Raw genomic sequence first — 21,445 nt, forward strand, 5'->3', positions numbered from 1 at the left:
TTTGTATTAGAAAAAAACAGCCTGACGGCAGTGGCCGGTCCTATAGTGTAGTGGTTATCACTTCGGACTTTGAATCCGAAAACCCAGGTTCGAATCCTGGTAGGACCAAATTTTTCGTTTTTGTCAATTCACTAACTATGGTGTCTTTTCACCATCTGCGGCAGTGCGTGGGTGATCTAGTGGTTATGATGTCTGCTTTACACGCAGAACGTCGCGGGTTCGAACCCCGCCCCGCGTAGCGTTTTCCAGTTTGCTGCTGCGTCTCTTCATGTATGGTTCCGATTAATGAAATTGTTGAGGAACACGTAGCCCTTCTAGCTCAGTCGGTAGAGCGCACGGCTCTTAACCGTGTGGTCGTGGGTTCGAGCCCCACGGGGGGTGCTTTTTCCCGATTTCTCTGATTTAACTTCCACAATGGGGTGCCTCGAGTGCTGTCTCGTAAGGCGGTGTGATGTGTCAACAGGCCTTCCTTCAGCAGCGTCACAGTGATATCGTCGTCACTAAGGGGGAAGTGCCTTCTTCAGGTTGTTGATCTAACATGTTATTGGCCGAGGGCTCCTGCGGTGGACGGCGCATCCCACCACCACCTCCCCCCCCCCCCCCGAGAGATCGGGCCTGTGAACTTTTCGGTTACACCCCACACACCCTTTTTCCGCTGGTCGGTCATGGTTTAATTTACGCGACACGAAAGAGAGCAAACAGACCCCTCACATGAAGCGATGTGTGGGACCGCGTTTTCGGGGGGGCCGAGTCATTAGAACACTTGGAGTTCCTTCTTTTTTGCTTGTGTCAGACGTCACTGTGCAGCTTTCCTTTCCTAAGGACTAGCCCTTAGCTCGGTGGGGCCATTCAGTAAAGAAGTTCCACCTCCTCACAGTGGTTGCACAGGAAAATAGCTGCACCCAGGGGCTGCGCAGAGGCGCCACAACAAACCACGGCTATTGTCCTAACCCTTGAAAACCAATAAACTTGTATGTACATAATGGGTGTCACCTCTAATTGATTCGGAAGTGGACACGAGTATCTTGACGTCAAAAAAAAAAAAGAAAAAATAGCGACTAGCGAACTCCCATATGCTGGGACCGTTGAGATCTTCAGAGGGGACGCTGTACGGAACAAAGATACTGTTAAGCATCACCCTGAAGTTGTGGAAAGGATAAAGGCGAAGTGGGGGGCTGAGGAAAATGGAACCTGAAGGAACAAAATGAAAAACTCGGAGACCTATTACGAAGGCTCGCTCCGAAATTTGATAGAAACTAAGGTTCGATAGAACCAAATTGTTTATTGTACGCCCTTTCTCTTTAATCTATTTTGTCAGGTGCCGACCAGGATGATGACCCCTAGTAGGGAACAGAAAAAGACACTCGAAACAAAATGCAAGTAGTCTTTTCATAAAAATAAAAGAGATCAGGCCCTCATCACATCACACAACGTTCTTAAACATGCAGAAACACGACATCTACCAGTGTTCGCGCCTGTGCGAAGCTCCAGCATCCACCTACTTCCTACTCCCACAGACACACACCCTTCACCCCAGCCCCTGTGGTGAGACTATGTTTTTCCCTGCACATGATGGGAGCCGTGTCATCAACTGTTCGTGGGCTGAAAGCATGTACCCGGGGCCCCTCTGATGGGAGTGCCTGTGTGGTAAAGAGTCCGCCCCAAACACGGCAGTGGGTTGGTGTTGTTCGCCTTTACGCTCCAATCATACCCCATTGGAGCACACCACAGGCACCTGATCTTCCCACCCTGACTGATGCGCATGAACAGAGAAACACTCTGGGGTTTCCGGCTGCCCCAGGGCACCGATTCTTTTCGCAGAGATAAATTCCCTTTAGCTTGTCATAGAAGTGGTTTTACGTTCTGCGGATCAAGGCTTCAAACAAATAGGCACCCGATATTTCTTTTCCCAACTTTTTTTTTTCACCGCTGCCTATTCAATCATCCTCGAAGCGTGCAAAAGCGGCTAGTAAAAAACGAAAACCTTATACCAACTCGAGATTAACATAATATATGTACACATAACTTGTGATCGAGCCCCTAGTTTTGAGCGCTAGCCACACATAGGTCCAATTTTTTTTTTCTTTTCACCGTTGAAAAGTAACTTGCCCGAACCACTCAAATAAGTGCCCAAGGTGTGTGGGAAGGAAAGATACAAGACTCTTCTAAGTAATTTCAAAACTGTGACATCACTGGAAGACCAAATAACCAATGTCCATGGGATGGTCAGAGCTCAGTAAAGTGACAGCAGCGTCGGTGAAGACTGCGCCGGGTCTGCCGAACGAGAATGGCAAACTCCAGGTCCAGAAACACCAGCACACGCTCACACACATTCGCATATAAACAGCCTCCGCCTTCCCAATGCCGAGCGAAAGAGAACACGCTGTAACCTATGGAAGCGGCGAAACACAGCTATCGCTAACCTTGCTTTGCGGTCATTGCTAACGCTGATGGGACGAAAAATAAGGGCTGACAGCTGGAAGAATAACACCAACAGAAAAGGAAAAGAATGGTGGCTAAGAGGCTCATATGTTTGAGCTTTTAAACTGGTATTAAGCGCAATTTCATGGGGTGATATTGCGCTGGCCTTGGTACCTTTATCTGGGGCAACGGCTATTACACTAGAGGGCAGGATGTGTAAAGCCACGTATCTCCATAGTTTATTGAAAGGAGGAAGAAGTTCTTGAATTAAATAACTTTTTTGATAAAGATTTTAACAACAAGCTAAACAGAATGCTCTAAATTTGGAGGAAGTGACAAGTAAGGAGAGGGTGGGGAAGAAATCCTGGGAAAACAGATGCGGTTAGAGGGAGTTTGTATTGGGCAACTTCTTTTTTTTTTTTTGCACGCAGGCACGATTTAAAAATATATATATATATTTGCTTCCAGTGTTGGCTCTTTGTTCTCTCTCAGTGTCTGAAGGCAAAGTAGGGCCTGGATTATCACTAGAAGTAAGTCAATGGAGGTAATATCCTGGAATGGGTGCGATACCCGAGAGTTCCCCCCATTGGGGTCGAGGCGATATGCTTTTCGCATAAAACACCGGAAGCAGGTACGTGGAAAAGAGGAAAGGAGGAGCATCATCTACGAGAGTGCACCCTCACCTCATTAACGTGACTGCGCTCAGTTAGGAAACTTGGACTTACCCCCTTTTCTTTATCCTTCCCTTTTGGAAGCCGTATTCGGCCCAAACCCGAACCAGTACGTGGGGATTCGGCGTAGCGAGGCCGCCTGTTTTCAATACGAGGATGGACCAACCAACGTACACAAATAAAGAAAACGACGAGGAGACAAGACAACGCCAAGCTGTTAAAAGTTTACCCACAGAACGGCCCATACAAAACGATGCACGGAAGGACGAAAACGAGGGACGCTTCCGTTCCCACTCAAAGTTTACTGCAAACACGGCGCTTTCGTGATGACGCACTGCAGGTGAGTTGTCCCCACCCCGGAAAAACAGCCGTACAACCCAACATACCACAAAGAACAATATAAAAGGATCGTATACTAATAAATACTGCGTGGTCGCCTCTCTTTTCGTCTTGTCTGAATGCCGAGGATGATGGGTTGCAAACGCCGCATTCATCGACTTGGGATCGGTGCCCGGTTCATGCGTACTTTGTCTTGACATCTCGATCGGAGCGGCATACTCCATAATATGCTAAAGCGTACATAAAACAACCAGTGCTGGGCCGCAGCGGCAATCGTGGTCCAACGGTTAAGATTTCCGCCTTCCAAGCGGGAGACCCGGGTTCGACTCCCGGCGATTGCACATTTTTTCGTTTTTATCATTCGGCATTATGTTATGCTCTTGAAAAGCTTTGACACAACATTGCAACGTTAACTCAGGTGGCGGTGTGGCAAGATGGTCGAGTGGTCTAAGACGTGACGTTCAGGTCGTCATCTCTCCGGAGGCGTGGGTTCAAACCCCACTCTTGTCAATATTTTTGTCCGATCATATCGGACTCAGCGGTTTCAAGTGTGCTCTCAACCGTCGCCGAAGTGTCAATAGGCGCGAAAACAAAGGCCCCGCCGAGAATTGAACTCGGGACCCCTGGTTTACAAGACCAGTGCACTGCCACTGCGCTACGAGGCCAGCGGAAAGGGCTAATAGACATTTCTTGCAGAAACTTTTTTAGAGGAAAAAGGTTATTTCGTATACGTTGGCATTTTTAGTATTGCGCCTCGCTGACGGTCTCGTGGCGCAATGGAAGCGCATCAGACTTCGGATCTGAGGGTTGCAGGTTCGAGTCCTGCCGGGATCGTGCTTTTCCTCAGTCACATTGGTTCGATAGCGCCACGGCCTGGGTGTCAACGGCGCCGCCGACTGAAAACAGCAGAAGTGGCCGCTAAAGGAGGGGGGGGAGGAGGGGACTAACGACACGGGCTAGCCTGGCTGGTAGCGGCGAATGTGCTTTCGCCCGATATGATGGTGACCTCTATTTTCTGCTTTATAAGGTTTCGCCTTGACGTTGGAAGAACCGCTTCTTGCACATTTGCTCAACGTTGATCATTTCATAGTTTAAGTCAGCAACAGGTCGACCGCCTGTAAGGGTCATCTTTTCCTTACCCACTTGTCCCTTTTGCCAATAAATCCTCATACACAGAAATTGACGGTCAGAGATTTTTCACATGGAACAGTTGAAGCTCGTTTTGCCAACATCCCGAGGAGCGGAGACGAGAATCGCAACCACCTCTTTATTGGGCCCCGGATGGCTTAATACCAACCGTTTCTCCCTTCTTGTAGAGAAAAAAGGTTCTGTTTAGTTGGTTGACTTTCTTGTGAAGATGCCATGCATAGAGGGACGTTGTCAATTCGAAAATGATGCGTATGTTTCGAAGGGTCTCTCTTTTCACACGTTGGAATGAATTAAGGAAGCCTTTCTGCTAACGCCGCGAAACCGCATCAACCGTCATTGCAGGGGTCATTGTAAGGTGGAGTGGGGCTAGCGGTTAAACGGAAACGTTTGTATGATGCCGAAATGAGTCGAAGCAAGGCTCATAACACACATACGAGTCGCTCTCCGCTGAATCAACCGGCCTCCAGTCCAACGGGACGAGATGAGAAGTCGGGAATGCACCATAGCACTGAAGGAGTAGGGGTCGTCGGGATGTCGATGGAGGAACCCCGCCAACCTGGAAATTGACACCTTCTTCCACCTTTCTTTGGCATTTTAATAAGCGATATGTACGAATGAAGCTCCCTAATCTTCTCGAAACGTCGGATTGCGGTTACGGCCACCGGAATGACCTTAGGATGCATCTTGGAAGGGGGGTTTTGTCTACTAGCCTGGTTTGCTTCTCCGAGGATTGGACACCGGTCCCCCTGACGTTGTGTTGACGGGGGTTGGGCAGGCCGCTGCAATGCAGGCTGTGAAAAACTCATTTTGTCCGCGCCACCGAAGCGCGGGAGACACGATTGCTTTATTACTTGATCCATAAGTTAGAAAGAGTCGCATTATCCAACATGTGTTGAGGAAGGGTTTCGACGCATCTGCTGACGTTGCTACCCTCACGCTGACAGTTTAAGGGGGGCACTATAGCGAAGAAATCTTCCGCGAAGCGTTTGGAAGGTAACGAGCGGATTTTCGAGAATCAGGGTCACGTAGCAATAACTGAAGAATCAGTGGGAAAGTAGAGAAGGAATATGCCAAAATTGAGAGTGGGTGTTGAAAAACTATCACGAATCCTGTTTGCCAGCTCAGGTTTCTCGCCTTGTTTCGCGGTGAGCGCGCTCAAATACATGTTGTCGACTCACACCCAGATTTCGGTGAGGGGGGGGGGCGCGCCGACACGGCAGAGTGTCACACTATTTCCGACTTTTCGTTCGCAGATAGCGGGGTGGGGCGATAGAAAGCGTGTCACATGATAGAACTTTGTGTTCGTTATTGTGTAGGTCTTAGGCTGTGGGACCCTAGAGGATAACAGAGAGTCAATCCCCTAAATAGCATTTCACACTATGAGCCCTGACTGCGGTTCCTTGTGGTAGAATCGCTCCCCTTTTCATTTGGAAACTTGTTGTGGGGAAATGGATTACTCGATATTTAATGGGCATTGCTTGCTTTGGCATTGCCGCAAGTTGCACTCGTGAAATTGATGCCTGCGTGTGAGAGAGTCGACAAACATATGAATATATATATATTTTTAACTTTCACCTGGAGCTATTGTAGGGGGCCCCCCGAACGCACCTGGCTTCAGACCGTCATTGCGTGAGGGAGGGGGTAAGACAAAGATGGAAGAAATACATAAGAGCGCCAACCAGACACAGTGTTTCGGACTGGCGAGCCAAATAAAGTTAGCACCTCCTACCGCGGCTTATGAAGATGCCGGGGAATACTTTCTTGCGCATCTACTTTTATTCTGGTGGAGCGTTGAAATTTCCCCTCACCCCACCGAAGAGTGCGTGATGTAACTCTGCGAATGTCATTGGGGCAAGGGGGGTGCAGCAAAATGGGAGGAGACGGATGTTGTAAGGCATTTTTTCCCCCACAGTTCCTCCCATGAGGTGCTTGAATCGTGATCCTGTGACGAAAAGCCATAATCGGCAAAAGAAACCCACTTTGATCCGTTTTCAGCGGAAAACAAACCGCCTCGCGACGACACTTGGGGCGCAAAGTCCTGAGATGCTCCTCGGTGTGCTTCTACAACGGGAACGTGCGCAAGGTGGGCTGCTCCGTCACCGGCCTGACCCGTTCCCCCCACTTTAACGGCGCGAGAACGCCTCTCTACAGTGGCGACCTCAACACCGACACGCAACCAAGCAGAACACCAAGTCAACGCAACAGAACCCCCGCTTGTCCAAGACGTCCCCGCTAAGCGGGATCAGCCCCCGAAGGTTACAGAGCAATGTGCTCCGGCTACGTCGATCGTTTGACAAAGCCAAGTGATATTCTTATTTAACATAAACGAAGAAAAAATAAATAAATGTATGTTACAATAGCTTACAGAAGCAGCTGCCCTTCTAGCTCAGTCGGTAGAGCGCACGGCTCTTAACCGTGTGGTCGTGGGTTCGAGCCCCACGGGGGGTGCTTTTCTTTTTTTTTTTGACTTCCCTTTCGGACGACCTCATACCGAAAAACGGTGTCAAAACCGTCTGCCCCGTCTTTCTCTTAGGTGAAAAACATCCGTGACAGGATTCGAACCTGCAACCCTCTGATCCGTAGTCAGATGCTCTTCCATTGAGCCACACGGACGTGGTCGGCGCTCGGGTGGGCGACTGAGGTTGAATACATAAGAAACTGTTTATTACCGATATTAGACTATCGCGATAACTCTGGACGCCGGATGTTAAGACCGTACTCTGAACAGAATCGTTTTATGAGTACAACCTCTTAAATGAGAAATAACCAACAACCAAATCCTGATGATGAAGGTTGCTGGCTCCGCCCGGAGAGCTGTTCGATGAACGGCAGGAGCCGGTTCCAGAAGGATCCTTTTTTTTGTTCCACCTTGGCTCGCTGCAACGGGAACTGCCTGGCTCGCTTCTTTTGAGGCCCTGTGCCTCACGGGTCTCAACGACGTAAAATAAGCCTCCCGGATGCGGCATTCACACCTCCTGCGTATGGAGAGATTGCGTTTGGGTGTGAGACTGGGTGGGAAACCAACGGCCAACATCCTTTTCGGGGCAGTGTGAGGGCGATCTCTATGCGCCTACGGTGGCAGTGTTCAGACCACGCTCTTTGATGAGGCCCAGTAGACGACGATCACCTTATCCAGGCTGTCGAATCCTTTCCGCCGACCCTTCAACCGTGGGATGGATAGGAAACTTTCCGACCAGCGGGGTGGCAGTGCTTAAGATGGACGGTGCCGTGTTGGAGAGCGTCGCGCTCAGACGGTAGGCCCCACAAGGATTTCTGTTAGGTCTTACTTTGTTCACCAAAATGATGGAACGGTTCGGCCGACCAACGCACGGAAAACTGGGGTGCCCAGCATTGTTCCTTCGTGGTGGCAAACATGGCAGTAATGTGATCGAATATCAATCGCCGACAACCGGGGTGTCATATTCGGGAAGAATTTGTCGGCTTCGTCCAGTGTTCAATAAATTGTTCCATGGGAGTGTCTGCTGAGATTGCGAGGTCCACACTGTTTGGACCAGCGACAAAAACGGCTGGCCACCGCGGGCCCGCCGAAGCTGATAGAAAAATGAAGATACCGACACAACCAGGCCCCACCCTGCAATATATCAAGGGCGCCACCAAGCATCTCCAAGGGGAATTCGAAATGGCTTAAACGAAAATCGCCCGGTTGCATGCGGTTTCCTCGTTGTAACATTTGCGGGAGAAACGCTGGGGCCGTTGCGTCACACCGTCGCGGGAAACAGTGCGCTTCCGGTTAGTGGCCGTGTTGTTCTTCACCTCCCACCTGACGAAAAAAATTCTGCAGGGGCCCAAAGGTCAAGCGGCCAGCACCATAGCAAGCATTCCGTGTGGTTTAAATGGGAGCGACGTGCTGAAAGAGGCAGGATCACCCGTTGTTGAAGGAGGTTTGCGAGAGCGTAATGGAATGCTAAATTATATTGGTGGCCGGAACCGCAGAACGCAGCAGGACCACCGGAAAACTTTACCACGTGGTCAATCTGCTCATATGGAGTTGGGCGCTGCAGAGGGTTGGTAAAGCAGCTTCTAGGGGTCAAATTTTCTCCGTTGGGGCAAAAGCACCGCTACTAGTTGAAAGATTGCGAAAGCAGGCTTCCCCCGGGTAAAATAAAGGAGGACGTGCCGGAAGGAGAAAATGAGGTTTAAACGATAATGAGGGTTAGAAGGCGTCCCACAGCGCGCCATCAGATCCACGCCGTTGACTCAACCACGTTGGTCATGACTATTTGGGCTGGGGCCATCATATTTGACGAGGATGAGGAACGGACCTGGTCATTTAAAGGGGCTCGCAGGCTAGGGTGCGGTTAACAAGGAGAGAACGTCGCGACGGAAGTGACGTTCGGAGAACCTCCGAAAAAAAAAGGTGGGGAGCAAGAGAGGAAGTTGGGTTTACGACGTTCGTTGACTCCGTGTCCCTCATTCCAAGCCTCTGGTGCAGCGCCGGTGTGCGCAGAATTTGCCACGCACACCGCACAAGTTGCCAGGAGCAATTCATCAACAGGCGCGCGTGCACGTCGGCACGGCTTGTTTCCGGTCACTTCGGGATTGAGCACAATGAAATGACCGGAAAGGGGGACTCTCCGCCGCGAACCTGTCGCACACGCGGTGCCGACAGCGTGACGCAGCTGCTCCGGCACAAGGGGGACGGGGAAGTGGCGGTGGCGGATATGTCTATTTTGACGGGGGGAAGGGCCCACTGCGCGCTGAGGAAAAGCCTTCGAACACACACGTCCTGCGCTTAAGTGGAAGGGGGTGACAACTTTGGAAGAGAGGTTTGCCGCTTGGCTCCGCAATGGTACAGCAAACGAGAAAGGCGAAGCAGTATACATCCCACTGCTTCTGCGTGTGGTAATTTTGCCCCTCGATATTGCTTCGCACTTCCTAGGGAACGCGACGCTCCCTCTTAATGAGGTTGCTTCTGGCCAGAGGATTGTGAACGACTGCCCTCCCCCAGTTACTTTGCTTGGATTACCGTGTGAAGGAAGACTTCGTCACGTTCTAAGAGCAGATGCGCGGATGGTGGTTGACGAGGGTGGTTGGGAGCTGCGAAAGTGCGTTGGGAACCGGAGGAAGGCGGGTAGGGAACCTCTCTCTTAAGCTCGGCAGCACGTAACTACACAGCCTTTTTCTGTACTGCATGTGGATGCGCTTGCTGTTCATCCGTGGTTGCCTAGCTCGGCTGTGAAAAACCGGCAAATGAGGCACGTTTTTTTTTCTTTACTATGTACTCTTTCACGCTATTCACCGACAACGAAATGCGAATTTCCTAGCATCTCCAGCTTCGTTTCCAGGGGCTCAGCAAGCTATTATCCATGCACACTGTCACGCATTTCATTTCCAAACCTGCAGTTTTCAAAGTACCGAATATGACCCAGTAAGTCTTGTGCTTTCCGTCGCTCTTCTGCTTGTTTACGGAAATTCTGTTCTCCTTTAAGAAAAAAAGGGTTCCAGTGAAATGTTCAAAGCGCCCGACCGCATACCTACAGCATAGCCGCCGCGCGTTCCAGTTGAGGCAAAAGGCATGCATAATGGCAAGAAGGGATTGTTGGAAGGGGTACCTCTTGCCTCAATCGTTTGCATTATCTGACTGCGCTTCGGTTTTGAATCGCGATTATCCGCCTGGTACTGACCATTTTTTGCAGCATGACCGCCCCTGGGTACACACCACGGTTTGTCAGGAAACCTGTCGCACGATTCGAGCGCCCAACGGTGAGGAGGGGTGTAAGTCTAGCATCCGTGAAATCAAATGTATTTTTGCCCTTAAAAGTAACAAGGTAGCGAAAACTATAAAACATGAGAAATGAAGCAATGTGTATCCGGTCGTATCGCTTCCGGAGATGTTCGAGCCCCACATAACTCGGAATATCGGAATAAAGTGAACAATGCGAAGGATAATGCAGAGCAACGCCAGCAACAAAAAAAAAACAACAGCGCCCAAAACAAACTCCCCTGCACGGGGCTAAAACAGGAGCTTCCAAAGGTGGATACAAGTTCATAACGTTGCCCCTCATACAGGATACTAGGTTTTCGCGACACAAGGTAAGAAAAAAATATGTATTTCCTTCTCCTCTCGGATATCGGAATACGGGTTACTAAGCAAATGGGTCAAACTCCGCGGCAAATGTACACGAGTTATCTTCCCGCGTCTCTTGGTAAGTTGCCGGTTGCGAAGCATTCGCGTCACAGAATAAATTTTCGAGCGCATTCTTCAACTGTCCCGTGTTTCTGCTTCCAGTTCCATCGTCTCCACACCCCTCGGAAGTAATTGCATTTGAGAACGACCCCCAAGACAGAGGACCGCTTTGTAGGTGTTGATGTGTGACGGGAGCTTGCGTCACGTGGCCTTCCGGTGCGCCGTGGGCCTCTGCGCACACCCCGCAGCCGATTTCTCTTTTCGCACGGCATGGTGGGTGCGCATTGTCACTAAGATACGTTTCTTGGCTCGGTCCCGTGGCGAGTGGCGCTTTGGGGAGTGCTTCCGCGTTGCCGCGGCCTAACCCAGTGGTGCCGTCGTCAGTGGCTTCATGCAGTTTCGTTGTGTTGTCGGAGGGAAAGACATCAGAATCTGGAGGGAAAGCCAGCCAATTCCCCCCTCTGAGACGCATTTGAAACTCCTCATCACCATCAGTGTCGACCAGGCCGGAAGGTTTGTTCGCGTCAGTTTCCGGCCCTTGAAGGTGAACGTCTCGATACGGAGGGGCTGCGCTGGCGGTGTTCATTTTTATTTCACTCCCTTTGATGCGAGTAGCATCTTCCCCCTCGGAGAGAGTTCTTAACACTGCAATCTGCCCTTCCACGATTTCACTGTAAGCATCACAAACACAGAGCAAGGGTCCCCACGCTTCTGTCAAGGGCACTGCTTGGGTGAATACTTGTTGATTCGTTTTCAAGACATCAAACGAAGTGCTGCCCTCCCCTCCATCCTCAGGTTCGTTCACGTGGGCTTCCCGCAGCCTTCCGAGTTCCTCCACAAGACTTTCTTTCTGGTGTTCCAGAGATGAGACAAGTGCCTGTACTTCGGCTAGCCTGGTTTGAAGGCTGCTTACCTCGCTGTGCGCCCCCCTGGCTCGCGTCATCAGTTCTGACGCGATCGAAAGCACGGCGATTTGGTTCCACATAAGTATACCGGCAAATGTTTCCTGCTCTTTGTAAGCGATATCCAGTCTCTCATATTTCTCTACCATGTCCATATGGTACCATGTCCATTCACTGCCGGACAGCGGACAGCCTTCCTCAAAGGGTGCAAAAAGCTTGTTTTCCAGCGTACCTGAATGTTTTATTTTAGCAGTTTCGGACTGCCCTGTAGATGGTACCCCCTTGTTTTCGATACTGTTTTTCGAGTCACTACGCGCATTCTTCTCGTTTCCTACTGGCACAACTTCAAGTTCCGCTGCCCTTCCCTTTGGTACAAAGATGGTTTCACTGGAGCAAAGTGACTCAACTTCAGCAGACTTCGGTGTACCTTCTGCATGATAGGATCTCTTTGCTTGAATCCGACTCTCGCTATAGCCTTCCGTAACCAGAGCGATTTCCTTGTTTAAGCGTTGTATCTCTCGTCGTTGTTCATCAAGCTTAAAATTCATCTCCGTGAATAGCTCGGCACGAGCTTGCTCAATTTCGTCAAAGCTCCGTTGGCGGTCCACTTCGTGAGCACTCATCTCTTCAACGTGTCTCCGATACAATTCAACCCTCTCGAGCAACATCTGCTCCTGCCTAGTTGGGTTCAATAGGTGTATTTCAGGCAACGAATCAAACTGGAGCAGACTTCTACTCTGTCTTGGACTAGTTAGAAGTGGGTATTGCTCGTTCGCCGCATTTACCGAGGGACCTCTTTTGAGGTGCTTTGGGATCCGCTTACCCCCGTCTCCCTTGTACCGTATCGGCGTTACGACTTTTGCAAACGTACGTGATGTGACGGCGTCTCCGCCTTGCACAGGGGAACCTCCACAACCAGGGATTGCTAAACTAACGGGGGCGGGGCACTGTGCAAAACATTCTTCCACTTTCCACTTCTCCACAGCGACCACGTCAATCTCAAGACGAGAAAGCTCTTCCCGGAGGTCGCGGAGCTCTTTATTGAGGCTTTCCTTCTCGCGCTCGTTGTGGCGTAGCAGGCGGCGCAAGTTATCTCGTTCACTTTCCAAGTTTCCAATACGCTCGTGAAGGCGTTCGAGATTGACAGACCCTTCCACCTTCGCTTTAATTGCCGTCGAACAGCATCCCTCGTCTGCTCTCACTCTTTCCTCCTCGTCGTGGTGTTCGACGATGGCAGTGTAAAATGAATTTACTTCCGTAAGTTCTCGTACTTTCTGCTCCAATTCTGCAATCTCATCGTTTCGAGAACGCAGCGCTGTAGGGTTTAGAGAGGCCTCCCCCATGCCAATGCGTTCCTTATCCGCATTTGCTTCAGCTCTTTTCAATCCTGTTGGGGTTATCTGGGCATTGTTTTCTGCACGGAGGGCGCTGGATGCACGGGACACCGTAATGCTGGAGTCACACTCTCTTGTTTTGCCTCCGACACACGACTCTTCCATCTGAAGGAGTAATATTCTTTTAGTCTCCTCGTCAGCTACCAACATCTCCGAGAGCATCTTGCTTTGTTCCGTTAGCGCAGCCACTGCACCGTTTTTTTCCTCCAACTTTTGCTTTAAGGTCTCCACCTCTTCTTCGAGCTTATCAATCTGCATTAACTTCACTTCGCCTTCCTTTAAATGCTGCTGAAGCTGCTTCACATAGGCGACAAGCTCTTCTCGGCTTGCCGCACTGATCGTTGGGGCGCTAACAGACATTTCTGGTATCTTACTGTACGTATCTAGCGCTCGCAAGCTAGGACAACTGAACAATTCTGCTTCCACTACTAAGTGACACGCCAACTTCACAGCAACAACCTCTTCGCCATATCAAAAAAAAAAAAGGAACAGAAGCGGGACTTGAAGGGTTTCTTTTGATGCACAAAAGAGTTCGAAGCGATATTTTTAGAAACTAGAACGTGTAGTACAAGACAAACACCAACTGTTCTTCTCCCGCTGCACTGCCCACTGTAAGGTCAAGCCTCAGCCTATTCATCCCCTCGAAGAAGGGCGAGAGTCTCGAGCAAATGGTCCAACTGCAACCTAAACCCTTGTATTTGTTGGTTTTTCTCCTCGACAATCATTTCTGCCTTCTGTTTCGTCAGCACAATTTCGAAGTCTGCAACCCGCCTGATTTCTTCAATTCTGTGCAGGGCTTCCTTTTCTTTTTGAGCTTGGCGCTTCTCCAAGTAAGACAGTCGTTCCGACACACTCTGGAGAAACGCCTGAATACGCGACCTGTTGAGTGGGAGTCTTGAAATGTCTTTGCATATCCATGAGTTTCCTTCACACACTTGCTTTAACTCTGTGATTGACATCAATTCTTTTTTATGAGAGTCTTTAATGTGCTCAATGTCGTCCCTGTAGCTTTGCTGTATGCACTGCAGCTGTGCTTGATATTCTCGCCTTGCTGAACGTAGGCGCTCATCCAAGCGAGCATGGGCCTCTCCAAGGGACTGCTGGCTCTCCTCCAGCAATCGCTTCGCCACCTCCAGCTGGGAGGTCAAACTAGCGATTTGCGCTTGCATGGTTGATATTACCTGCATCGGTGGAGGGATAATAAAGGCATCATACGACGGTGATGTCAAAGCTATTCCCGCCTTTGGTTCACGCTCCAGCTGTGACAATTGGGGCTCCGGTGCACCGTTTTCCCTAAGCAATGCAATTGAAGTTTCTTTTGGTGGACCACTCGCAGCGGGCGCTTCCGACAGCACCGTGTCTTTTGTTGCCCCTTGGGTGACGCACTGTTCGTTCCCGTTCCCTCGAGGATACCTGCCACTGGTAAGGTTATTGGCTCCAACGACAGATGAAGGGGGGTTCACCTGTTCCTTGTCACGTAAGGACTGCTTGGCTTCGGTCAATTGCTTTTCCAGATCGTGAACCCGGCGTGACTGGGCTTGTAAGAGTTTAAACTTCAGCTGTTCTTCTAGCTTTTCAATTTTTTCTTGATATTGCATTCTCATGCGGTCAACTTCGACCCGGAGCCGAGTGACTGCCGCTTCGGCGCAGCGGTCCTTTTCTACAAGTGCGTCTTCGAGTTCTTTTATTCTATGGTTGAGTTGCTTAAATATCTTGGTATCTTGAACGGGTGGCTGACAACTTCTGATCAGCTGCGCTATGCTGTTGGGGTGCTTTTGGCCTAGGGTTTCCTCCAACTCGATAATTCGCCTTGTGAGGTGTTGCACGCGAGTGTCTTCCTTTGCTTTCGTACCTTTGCTGATATCCTCTGCTTTCCCGGACCCGCGCAACTTCGCCCGCAGGCAGCGGATGGTGTCCTGCTGCTCTTTGAGAAGCTGTTGCTGGGAGTCGTTAAATTCTTGGTTGTTGACGTACCATGCGATCTTTCTTGCCATTTCTTTCACCACCTCTTCGTGCTCTGTTTCTCTTCGTTTTAAGTCGACACGCAGATTGCGATTCTCCAATTCGAGTTCTTCAAGCCTTTTCATGTCGACGCTGCTTCGATGGATGTTGGGGTCCCCCCTTTCCCTCCGAAGAAGCTCAAGCTCTAGCTCAAGTTCTCTAACCCGCATCCTTTGCTGATTTGTCTCCATGAGCAACTCATCAGTGCTATGATGTGTCCCCTGGCGCGTCTCCATCCTAGTGGTTAAGTCACCACTCCGAAGTGTCTGCTTACTATTGGGCTGCCCGTCTGAAACGGGCGTGTGAGCCCCCCTCCCACTAAGCGCGCTAGTCAGTTCACGCACTTTCAACAGCAGAGCCTTCTTTTCAGTATGCAACTTTTCATTGTCCTCATCCAACGCCCTAACAACACGTTCTTGCATTGCTATTTCCTTCTGGATCTCCTCCAATTCAGCTCTGGTTACCGGCTCTCCCGAGAGAAGCGCTTCCCGAATCACACTGCACTTACTCTGGGCATCCGTACAGTGTATGCTGTCTCCTTGAGCCCTCGTTGATTCCACCCGATTGGGGGCTTCAACAACTGTTTCCAACGGCTGATTTGCATCCACCACAGTGTCCATTAGAATTTCCTCCGAATGTTTTGACCATGATGATGAGACACCCCCCTTTCCTGCCGTAGCAAAGCATGTCGTGCCCTCCTTGTTTCGATGTGCGCACTGTCCTTGTTCCGCGCGGGTAGCGCCCTTTTCAACCTCTCGCCACACCGTTAAGGGGGCCATAGGGTTTGTGGAGTATCTCTCTCCGGGAGAAGTTGTGCACTGGTCCCCGTCTTGCCCTTCGTCTTGAACAAAACGCTCACTGATCTCTTTGACACTGTGATCCGCCATCTTAGAAACTATCTGAAAGGCAGAAAAGCATTGACGTACATTGTAAACAAAAGGTTTGCTCATACTTGTCAGGCATTGAACCAAAACTGAGAAGACAGTAGTGACAAAAAGCCTGCGACTAAAATTGATTGAAAAAGCTGTCAAGGAAGGGCGTCGTCGAAACAACTGTTTGTAGATAATGAGCCACGGGAGTAACTCCTCTGTGCGAAACCGAAGCAGAGTCCCCGTGTGACTGACACTTTGCGGATGAAAAGTGCAATACGTCCCCCCAAAACAGAACCCCTTTGGTTCCCGGAGGCTACAAAAGCCTGTATTGTGTAAAGAAAGACACAGCCTGGCAGTCGGCATCCAGCCTATCATTCTCTGTTTAACCCCTGTGCGGACATTTTCGTCTTGCACTTGTCGTCGACGTGACACCCGCCTCCACCAATGCCTAAGTAGTTTCAAAAGATTACATGCACCCCATACCTCATCACGATGCCGTAAATGTGATGGTTGTAGAGTAAAGTTTCCTATGCTAGTCCACCGATGTTTGCCTACGCGTCTCACTAGTTCCACAGCACCCCTTTTAATGGAAGCGGAGACTTTCGCGCACGGCTACATAACCTGCCGCCCCCCCCCCCGCTGTGGAGAGGCGGGTGCATGAGTATGGACATGTGCTGTAGCAACCAAAAGGCCCGTTTCCAGTTACTGAGCGAAGGCGGTGACAACAACATAACCCCGTCTGGGTTGACATTGTAATAAACACACATAGCGCTAAACACTGTGATCCCTTCACGCTGTTCCCACCGCACTCACGTTTTATTTTCACTCTGCAAGAAATCCTTATCTACCAATACAGGTTAGCCTCAGTCTCCTTACCACTAGATCTGCTGCGGAATACTCCATTAAGCCACCCACACAAAAATTGTCTAAGATGATAACCTTTTGCAAACTGCACACCATATCGTGTAGTAAGAGCCAAGGTTGGTTAACTTTCCATCGCCTTAGTTAAGAGCTGCCGGCGTGGTTAGTAGGGCATTGAGTTAACCCTCATATTGAGCGACCAGTGCCAATGCACCAAAAGCCAGGGCAGAACTGCATTCATCTGTCTCAGCGGGCCGCATGACTACACGTATCTGGTCTCGCATCAATTTTCACTCAGTTTAGGACATCTACCGAATAGCAGCTAGCGCTGCAACTCTCCTGAGACACCAGACGCTCCAAGCCACTACTGGGTGCCGGTGCCCCACTTGTGGGGCAAAAGCAAGAGCCAATGGAGTTCGGTCTCAGGAGAAAACTATTGCGGCCTGGTTATGTTGCCATCAGACTAGGGAACCGCCGAGTCGTGCTGTGACATCGGTTTTCCATTAGCAGCCCCTCGGCACGTTTCATTGCATCGTCAGCAGTGCCACACGTACCAAGGTGACGTAAACTTTCTATACTAGAAGCAGCAACCGGACGAGACACCATTGAGACTAAACCGGTACATCAAGCATTTGGCCATCCCCCAATCAGCAACACCCACGTGACGGCCACAGCAGCTAGCCGTACACACTGTTGAGGGCGTTTATTTTGCCAATCCTCTACGTTTAGGGAGCTTGCGACTGCTATGATAGTGAAAACTAGCATTTAGTGGCTTGTTGATGCACCCTACCATGCACCGAACAGTCACACCCTTTGCCCCAGCTCCCACCGTTACCGGTTGCAACGGAAGACACCACCACACACAATCTCGGAAAGTTCCTGTATGCACAGCAACATGTTCATAATGGACCAACATCCCAGATGCCTTCTCAGCAACAGCATCCGTACTTCACTTTCGTGACCTCTACTGTGCACCACATGCATGCGGAAGCTCATCAAAGAGCCCGAGCAATATGCTTTGCGTGGACTGCCGTGGCAATTTGCAGTACTTGCAGATAATGAATGTGCGCATGCTTTGTCCCACCAATACAAGTAACTATTTCGCATCGAAAGCGATCCTACTGACTGTAACAATGAATCATTCGCTTCATTTCCTCAGTCGCTAGACATTCGGCAGGGTCAGTCTTTTCACGGAGCTCAATAGACGTGCCAACCTTCTGTAAGAAACACAAAACAGTGGCAGGTGACACTGTGTTGGTCTTCCAACCTAAAACAATATTAAGGGGACGAACAAGTTCCACAGTGGGTGTGTCATCTATCGCTTTGGTATCACAAATCAGTCGCAATAACGGGTTTGCTGCGTTCGCAGGGACAGTTTCGACAAGCTTCAAGAGTTCCCCAGAACCAGCGAGCCGATCCATTTTTAGTGCAAGAGACGCCCACACAAGGGACAATAGCATCTCCACTTTTGAGAGTCCGAGTGCAACCTTCTCTGCATCGCGCGCGAAGAAGAGCAACAGTGAGCAAAGGGCAGCCGCTGGCAGATTGTCCAGGGGTAGCTTTTGGGAAAAATGAGCTATAAATTGCGTCGCTATTGGCCGCCTCTTCCCATTTTTTAATAGTCCCTCAGCAATCAAGCAGACGTCTAGCATACTTACTTCATCTCCGCTATCTACTAGGGATGCCATAAACCTGTCGAAGGTTTGGCTGCTCCCACCGAAACGAACGCAAAAAGTTACCGTATTCATCAGTGTCCTGTCAGTGAGTGGGGCCTTTTCAATATGCTTAAGACAGAAACGCCATAAACCGATCGCATGTGGCGTAAATCTTTTCGCCGAGTCGTTGTTCATTTGAATCAGACGTTGTAAAGCATGGGATACGACAAGAGAACACGTTAAACTGTTGCATTGGGGAGGAAATAGCGCCCCGGACTCACTACGTAGTAGTGCTTCTGCACGAGGTAAAGAAAACGATACACCATCTTCGGAGAACAGGGGAGCGACAATGTTGAGGAACGCAGTAACGATATCATCATTTACTTTCCCGTCAGCATAACCCATTGAGCTGTTATCAAGATCGTTAATAACGACAGTAGCAATAGCTAGTGCTGCCTGAAGTGGATACACCCCTACCTCCCCATCACGAATTCTTTTGATCATAACAATAACAAGTTTTCGGGTCACATGGATCAGTGATTTCCACACGGTCTTTGCCGCTGAAGTCCACATTGCGTTCACTAGTACCAGGGCTGCCCTCCAATCGGCCTCTACCCACTTTTCTCGTTCCACTACGTGGACGCATAACGAATCAACTCGGTGTAGTGCGCGCTCAAGGACGCACTTTTCATCAATTCCGAAGGCGCACAGCGCACCTACAAGACGGACTAGTATGTGGAAGGGGAGAGTCTGTAGACGTTGTTGGTCACGAATAGTCCCGACAATATGGGGATGCAGCACACTGTATCGAGCATCTAATTCGTGCGCAGCAATCAAATAGAAGACAGCGCTCTCGTATCTGTTTCTGCCCAAGTCGTTCTGAAGCAACCGCGTTCCCACTGCCGACAGAGAGTTCAAAAGTACTGTGCGAGAGACACCGGCAGCTGCTCCGTCGAGGATCAGGGACAAACCCCAATCTGGGTACTGAAGCACTTCCAGTCGAAGAAAAATAGGTGTCGAAACAGCAGTATACGGTTTGAAACCTCTTGAAGGGATGCGGAGTTTCGAAAGTGATCCCACAATCGCTGCACACTGAGTCATGGTAGAGCTCTTCATTCCTTTACGAGTGCACAAGGTCTCTAGTGAATGTGTCAGTCGTTCTAAGGGCACACCCTCACTTTCAGACAGCATGAGTGCCTTTTCACATATCTGTAAAGCTACATCGCTAGAATTCGTGTCTTCTTCCGAGCATTTGCCCGAGACTTCATGTCTTTTCGTGTCTGTTTGCGGATAGCCTCCACCACGACACCCATGTTGGTAACCAAGCTCCCGACTGCGCTCGCGGATGGCGCACCAAATGAAATTATCCTTAATAGACAGTTTCATCACAGCATTGATAATGCGGGGTAGTTCCCACCGTGATGCATTACGAACAATTCCAGGTACAATTTTAAAACACTCTCCAAGATAAAATTTCCTTGAATTAACAGTCAAATTCCCATATGCTATCGCTTCAAGAATTATCCTCACCTGCTTGACGGTTGCTTTTTCAAGAGCGCACTGGGATACCGCAGGAAACACACAAAAATTAAGGCGGTACATAAGGCGATCGAGAAAAGCCACATCAGCTGCCACCGAATAAACATTCACCAGTGGTCCAATTGCTTCTGCGCGAGTGACTGCAGCAGCGTCTCCCAATGGACGTAGCCAGAAGTCAATTCCATTGTACATCAACATGCGTAGAAGTATGTGAAACAAAATTTGTGCGTTTTTTTGTAATTTTGTCAGCCCACAATATGTAAGCGACTCCAAGACTGTGGAAATAATGAACCTATTTTGTATCTCCCCCTTTACTACCCGCTGCACAAAGGTAAGCACAACACTGTCCAGGATCGCAAGAAGTTTTACCGTAAAGCTAGGGGAGAGGCAACCCAAACAATCGTTCTCCGACCAAGAGACGTTGTTTATTACACCTTCACTTTGGATTGGTACAACTCTATCTCCCGATCCAGATACGGAAACAATCTGACACAACCCGCACAGCAACAACAGGTCATTCCGAGGGGATGCACTTTCTACGCCGCCTGTTCGAATACCGTTCGCGACAATCGCTTCACAAACCTCAATGTACACTAGCCGCACTGGAATGATACTGGAGCAGAATGTGGATAAACTCCAAAATAAATACACCAGCTTTTCCTGAGTGAGAAGTGTATAATCAACGCGCCTTACTCGTTCAAGCAACTCTTTCAAAATTGAGCTCTGCGCCTCTGCAGAAATACCGTTATCTTCTGAAGTAACGAGGCAACCCACCACATATGACAGTTCCGGAAGGAGTTCCACCTGGGCCCCACTTATAATTACTCTGAGGGCCTCTTGCGCATACGGCATAAACTTGGGGGATAAACGTGAACCCACAATCACGATGCTAGACAGTGCTTCCATTTGTTCTTCAGTTTTTAGAGTTGTCAGGAAGTGTGACTCGGCCAGGCGGTCCTGTATGCTGACGCACTCTACCAAACCACATGCATCGTTTTTCACCAACTGCCTTAGAAGCATGACAACTGTAGGACAAGGTAGCTCTGGAAGCCGGGCTAGATAAACCTTCTTGAGCCTCAACCAGTCTTCTCTTGAACCAACCCCAAGAGCCGAAGCTGACACAAGTAAGTCCGAAAAGATGTCTTTTGCGGGCAAGTGTTGAACATGACTGTGAAAAGCCTGTTGCTGCTCGTCAAAAGGCGGTTTACGGGGTTGTACTGAGGAAATTTCCGCTAAGACACCGACGCTTCTCGTCAATATTAACCTCAGCCTCTGTTGTGGCAACATGTATATGTATGTGGGCAGCGCCCTTGAATACATCAACCTATACTGCAGAATAAAGCAAACAGATAAAAGCGTGGTCTCAAAGGTGGCTCATTTGAATATAAAGCATTGTTACAGCGACAGTCCTCGACTGCTCGTTCCTTCGGAATAGGCCACCCTCTGCAAGTCCCCCACACCAGAAGATGTGCTACAACGGAAACGAGCAACAC

General features: G+C 49.7%; 8 protein-coding genes and 8 non-coding genes across 16 annotated transcripts, besides 1 other annotated feature; 6 read left to right on the forward strand and 10 right to left on the reverse strand.

The window, feature by feature from the left end:
• Positions 1 to 36: 36 nt before the first annotated feature.
• Positions 37 to 108, forward strand: TbgDal_VIIItGln01. The gene has a single exon. It is a non-coding gene; the product is annotated as a tRNA-Gln (tRNA).
• Positions 109 to 165: 57 nt separating this feature from the next.
• TbgDal_VIIItVal01 lies at positions 166 to 238 on the forward strand. Its single transcript has one exon. It is a non-coding gene; the product is annotated as a tRNA-Val (tRNA).
• A 70-nt stretch (positions 239 to 308) lies between these two features.
• On the forward strand, positions 309 to 381 carry TbgDal_VIIItLys01. The gene has a single exon. It is a non-coding gene; the product is annotated as a tRNA-Lys (tRNA).
• A 2,761-nt stretch (positions 382 to 3,142) lies between these two features.
• On the reverse strand, positions 3,143 to 3,655 carry TbgDal_VIII2450 (T. brucei spp.-specific protein; the record flags this gene model as incomplete). Its single annotated transcript, XM_011777272.1, has 1 exon — positions 3,143 to 3,655. One exon carries the CDS (start codon positions 3,653 to 3,655, stop codon positions 3,143 to 3,145), a length of 513 nt encoding a protein of 170 aa, XP_011775574.1.
• A 45-nt stretch (positions 3,656 to 3,700) lies between these two features.
• TbgDal_VIIItGly01 lies at positions 3,701 to 3,772 on the forward strand. The gene has a single exon. It is a non-coding gene; the product is annotated as a tRNA-Gly (tRNA).
• An 87-nt stretch (positions 3,773 to 3,859) lies between these two features.
• Positions 3,860 to 3,941, forward strand: a tRNA (tRNA-Leu).
• An 83-nt stretch (positions 3,942 to 4,024) lies between these two features.
• Positions 4,025 to 4,096, reverse strand: TbgDal_VIIItThr01. Its single transcript has one exon. It is a non-coding gene; the product is annotated as a tRNA-Thr (tRNA).
• Positions 4,097 to 4,193: 97 nt separating this feature from the next.
• Positions 4,194 to 4,265, forward strand: TbgDal_VIIItArg01. The gene has a single exon. It is a non-coding gene; the product is annotated as a tRNA-Arg (tRNA).
• Positions 4,266 to 5,032: 767 nt separating this feature from the next.
• Positions 5,033 to 5,440, reverse strand: TbgDal_VIII2460 (T. brucei spp.-specific protein; the record flags this gene model as incomplete). Its single annotated transcript, XM_011777273.1, has 1 exon — positions 5,033 to 5,440. The coding sequence occupies one exon, from the start codon at positions 5,438 to 5,440 to the stop codon at positions 5,033 to 5,035; it is 408 nt and encodes a 135-aa protein (XP_011775575.1).
• A 1,515-nt stretch (positions 5,441 to 6,955) lies between these two features.
• On the forward strand, positions 6,956 to 7,028 carry TbgDal_VIIItVal03. Its single transcript has one exon. It is a non-coding gene; the product is annotated as a tRNA-Val (tRNA).
• A 93-nt stretch (positions 7,029 to 7,121) lies between these two features.
• TbgDal_VIIItArg02 lies at positions 7,122 to 7,193 on the reverse strand. Its single transcript has one exon. It is a non-coding gene; the product is annotated as a tRNA-Arg (tRNA).
• A 94-nt stretch (positions 7,194 to 7,287) lies between these two features.
• TbgDal_VIII2470 (T. brucei spp.-specific protein) lies at positions 7,288 to 7,614 on the reverse strand (the record flags this gene model as incomplete). The annotated part of the gene is made up of 1 exon (XM_011777274.1): positions 7,288 to 7,614. The coding sequence occupies one exon, from the start codon at positions 7,612 to 7,614 to the stop codon at positions 7,288 to 7,290; it is 327 nt and encodes a 108-aa protein (XP_011775576.1).
• A 1,285-nt stretch (positions 7,615 to 8,899) lies between these two features.
• On the reverse strand, positions 8,900 to 9,424 carry TbgDal_VIII2480 (T. brucei spp.-specific protein; the record flags this gene model as incomplete). The annotated part of the gene is made up of 1 exon (XM_011777275.1): positions 8,900 to 9,424. One exon carries the CDS (start codon positions 9,422 to 9,424, stop codon positions 8,900 to 8,902), a length of 525 nt encoding a protein of 174 aa, XP_011775577.1.
• A 750-nt stretch (positions 9,425 to 10,174) lies between these two features.
• TbgDal_VIII2490 (T. brucei spp.-specific protein) lies at positions 10,175 to 10,606 on the reverse strand (the record flags this gene model as incomplete). The annotated part of the gene is made up of 1 exon (XM_011777276.1): positions 10,175 to 10,606. The coding sequence occupies one exon, from the start codon at positions 10,604 to 10,606 to the stop codon at positions 10,175 to 10,177; it is 432 nt and encodes a 143-aa protein (XP_011775578.1).
• Positions 10,607 to 10,687: 81 nt separating this feature from the next.
• TbgDal_VIII2500 (hypothetical protein, conserved) lies at positions 10,688 to 13,384 on the reverse strand (the record flags this gene model as incomplete). Its single annotated transcript, XM_011777277.1, has 1 exon — positions 10,688 to 13,384. One exon carries the CDS (start codon positions 13,382 to 13,384, stop codon positions 10,688 to 10,690), a length of 2,697 nt encoding a protein of 898 aa, XP_011775579.1.
• Positions 13,385 to 13,653: 269 nt separating this feature from the next.
• On the reverse strand, positions 13,654 to 16,272 carry TbgDal_VIII2510 (hypothetical protein, conserved; the record flags this gene model as incomplete). Its single annotated transcript, XM_011777278.1, has 1 exon — positions 13,654 to 16,272. The coding sequence occupies one exon, from the start codon at positions 16,270 to 16,272 to the stop codon at positions 13,654 to 13,656; it is 2,619 nt and encodes an 872-aa protein (XP_011775580.1).
• A 1,604-nt stretch (positions 16,273 to 17,876) lies between these two features.
• Positions 17,877 to 21,272, reverse strand: TbgDal_VIII2520 (hypothetical protein, conserved; the record flags this gene model as incomplete). The annotated part of the gene is made up of 1 exon (XM_011777279.1): positions 17,877 to 21,272. One exon carries the CDS (start codon positions 21,270 to 21,272, stop codon positions 17,877 to 17,879), a length of 3,396 nt encoding a protein of 1,131 aa, XP_011775581.1.
• Between the last annotated feature and the right edge of the window lie 173 nt (positions 21,273 to 21,445).

The sequence above is a fragment of the Trypanosoma brucei genome, chromosome 8, assembly GCF_000210295.1.
Source record: "Trypanosoma brucei gambiense DAL972 chromosome 8, complete sequence".
Classification (NCBI taxonomy): Eukaryota; Euglenozoa; class Kinetoplastea; order Trypanosomatida; family Trypanosomatidae; genus Trypanosoma; species Trypanosoma brucei.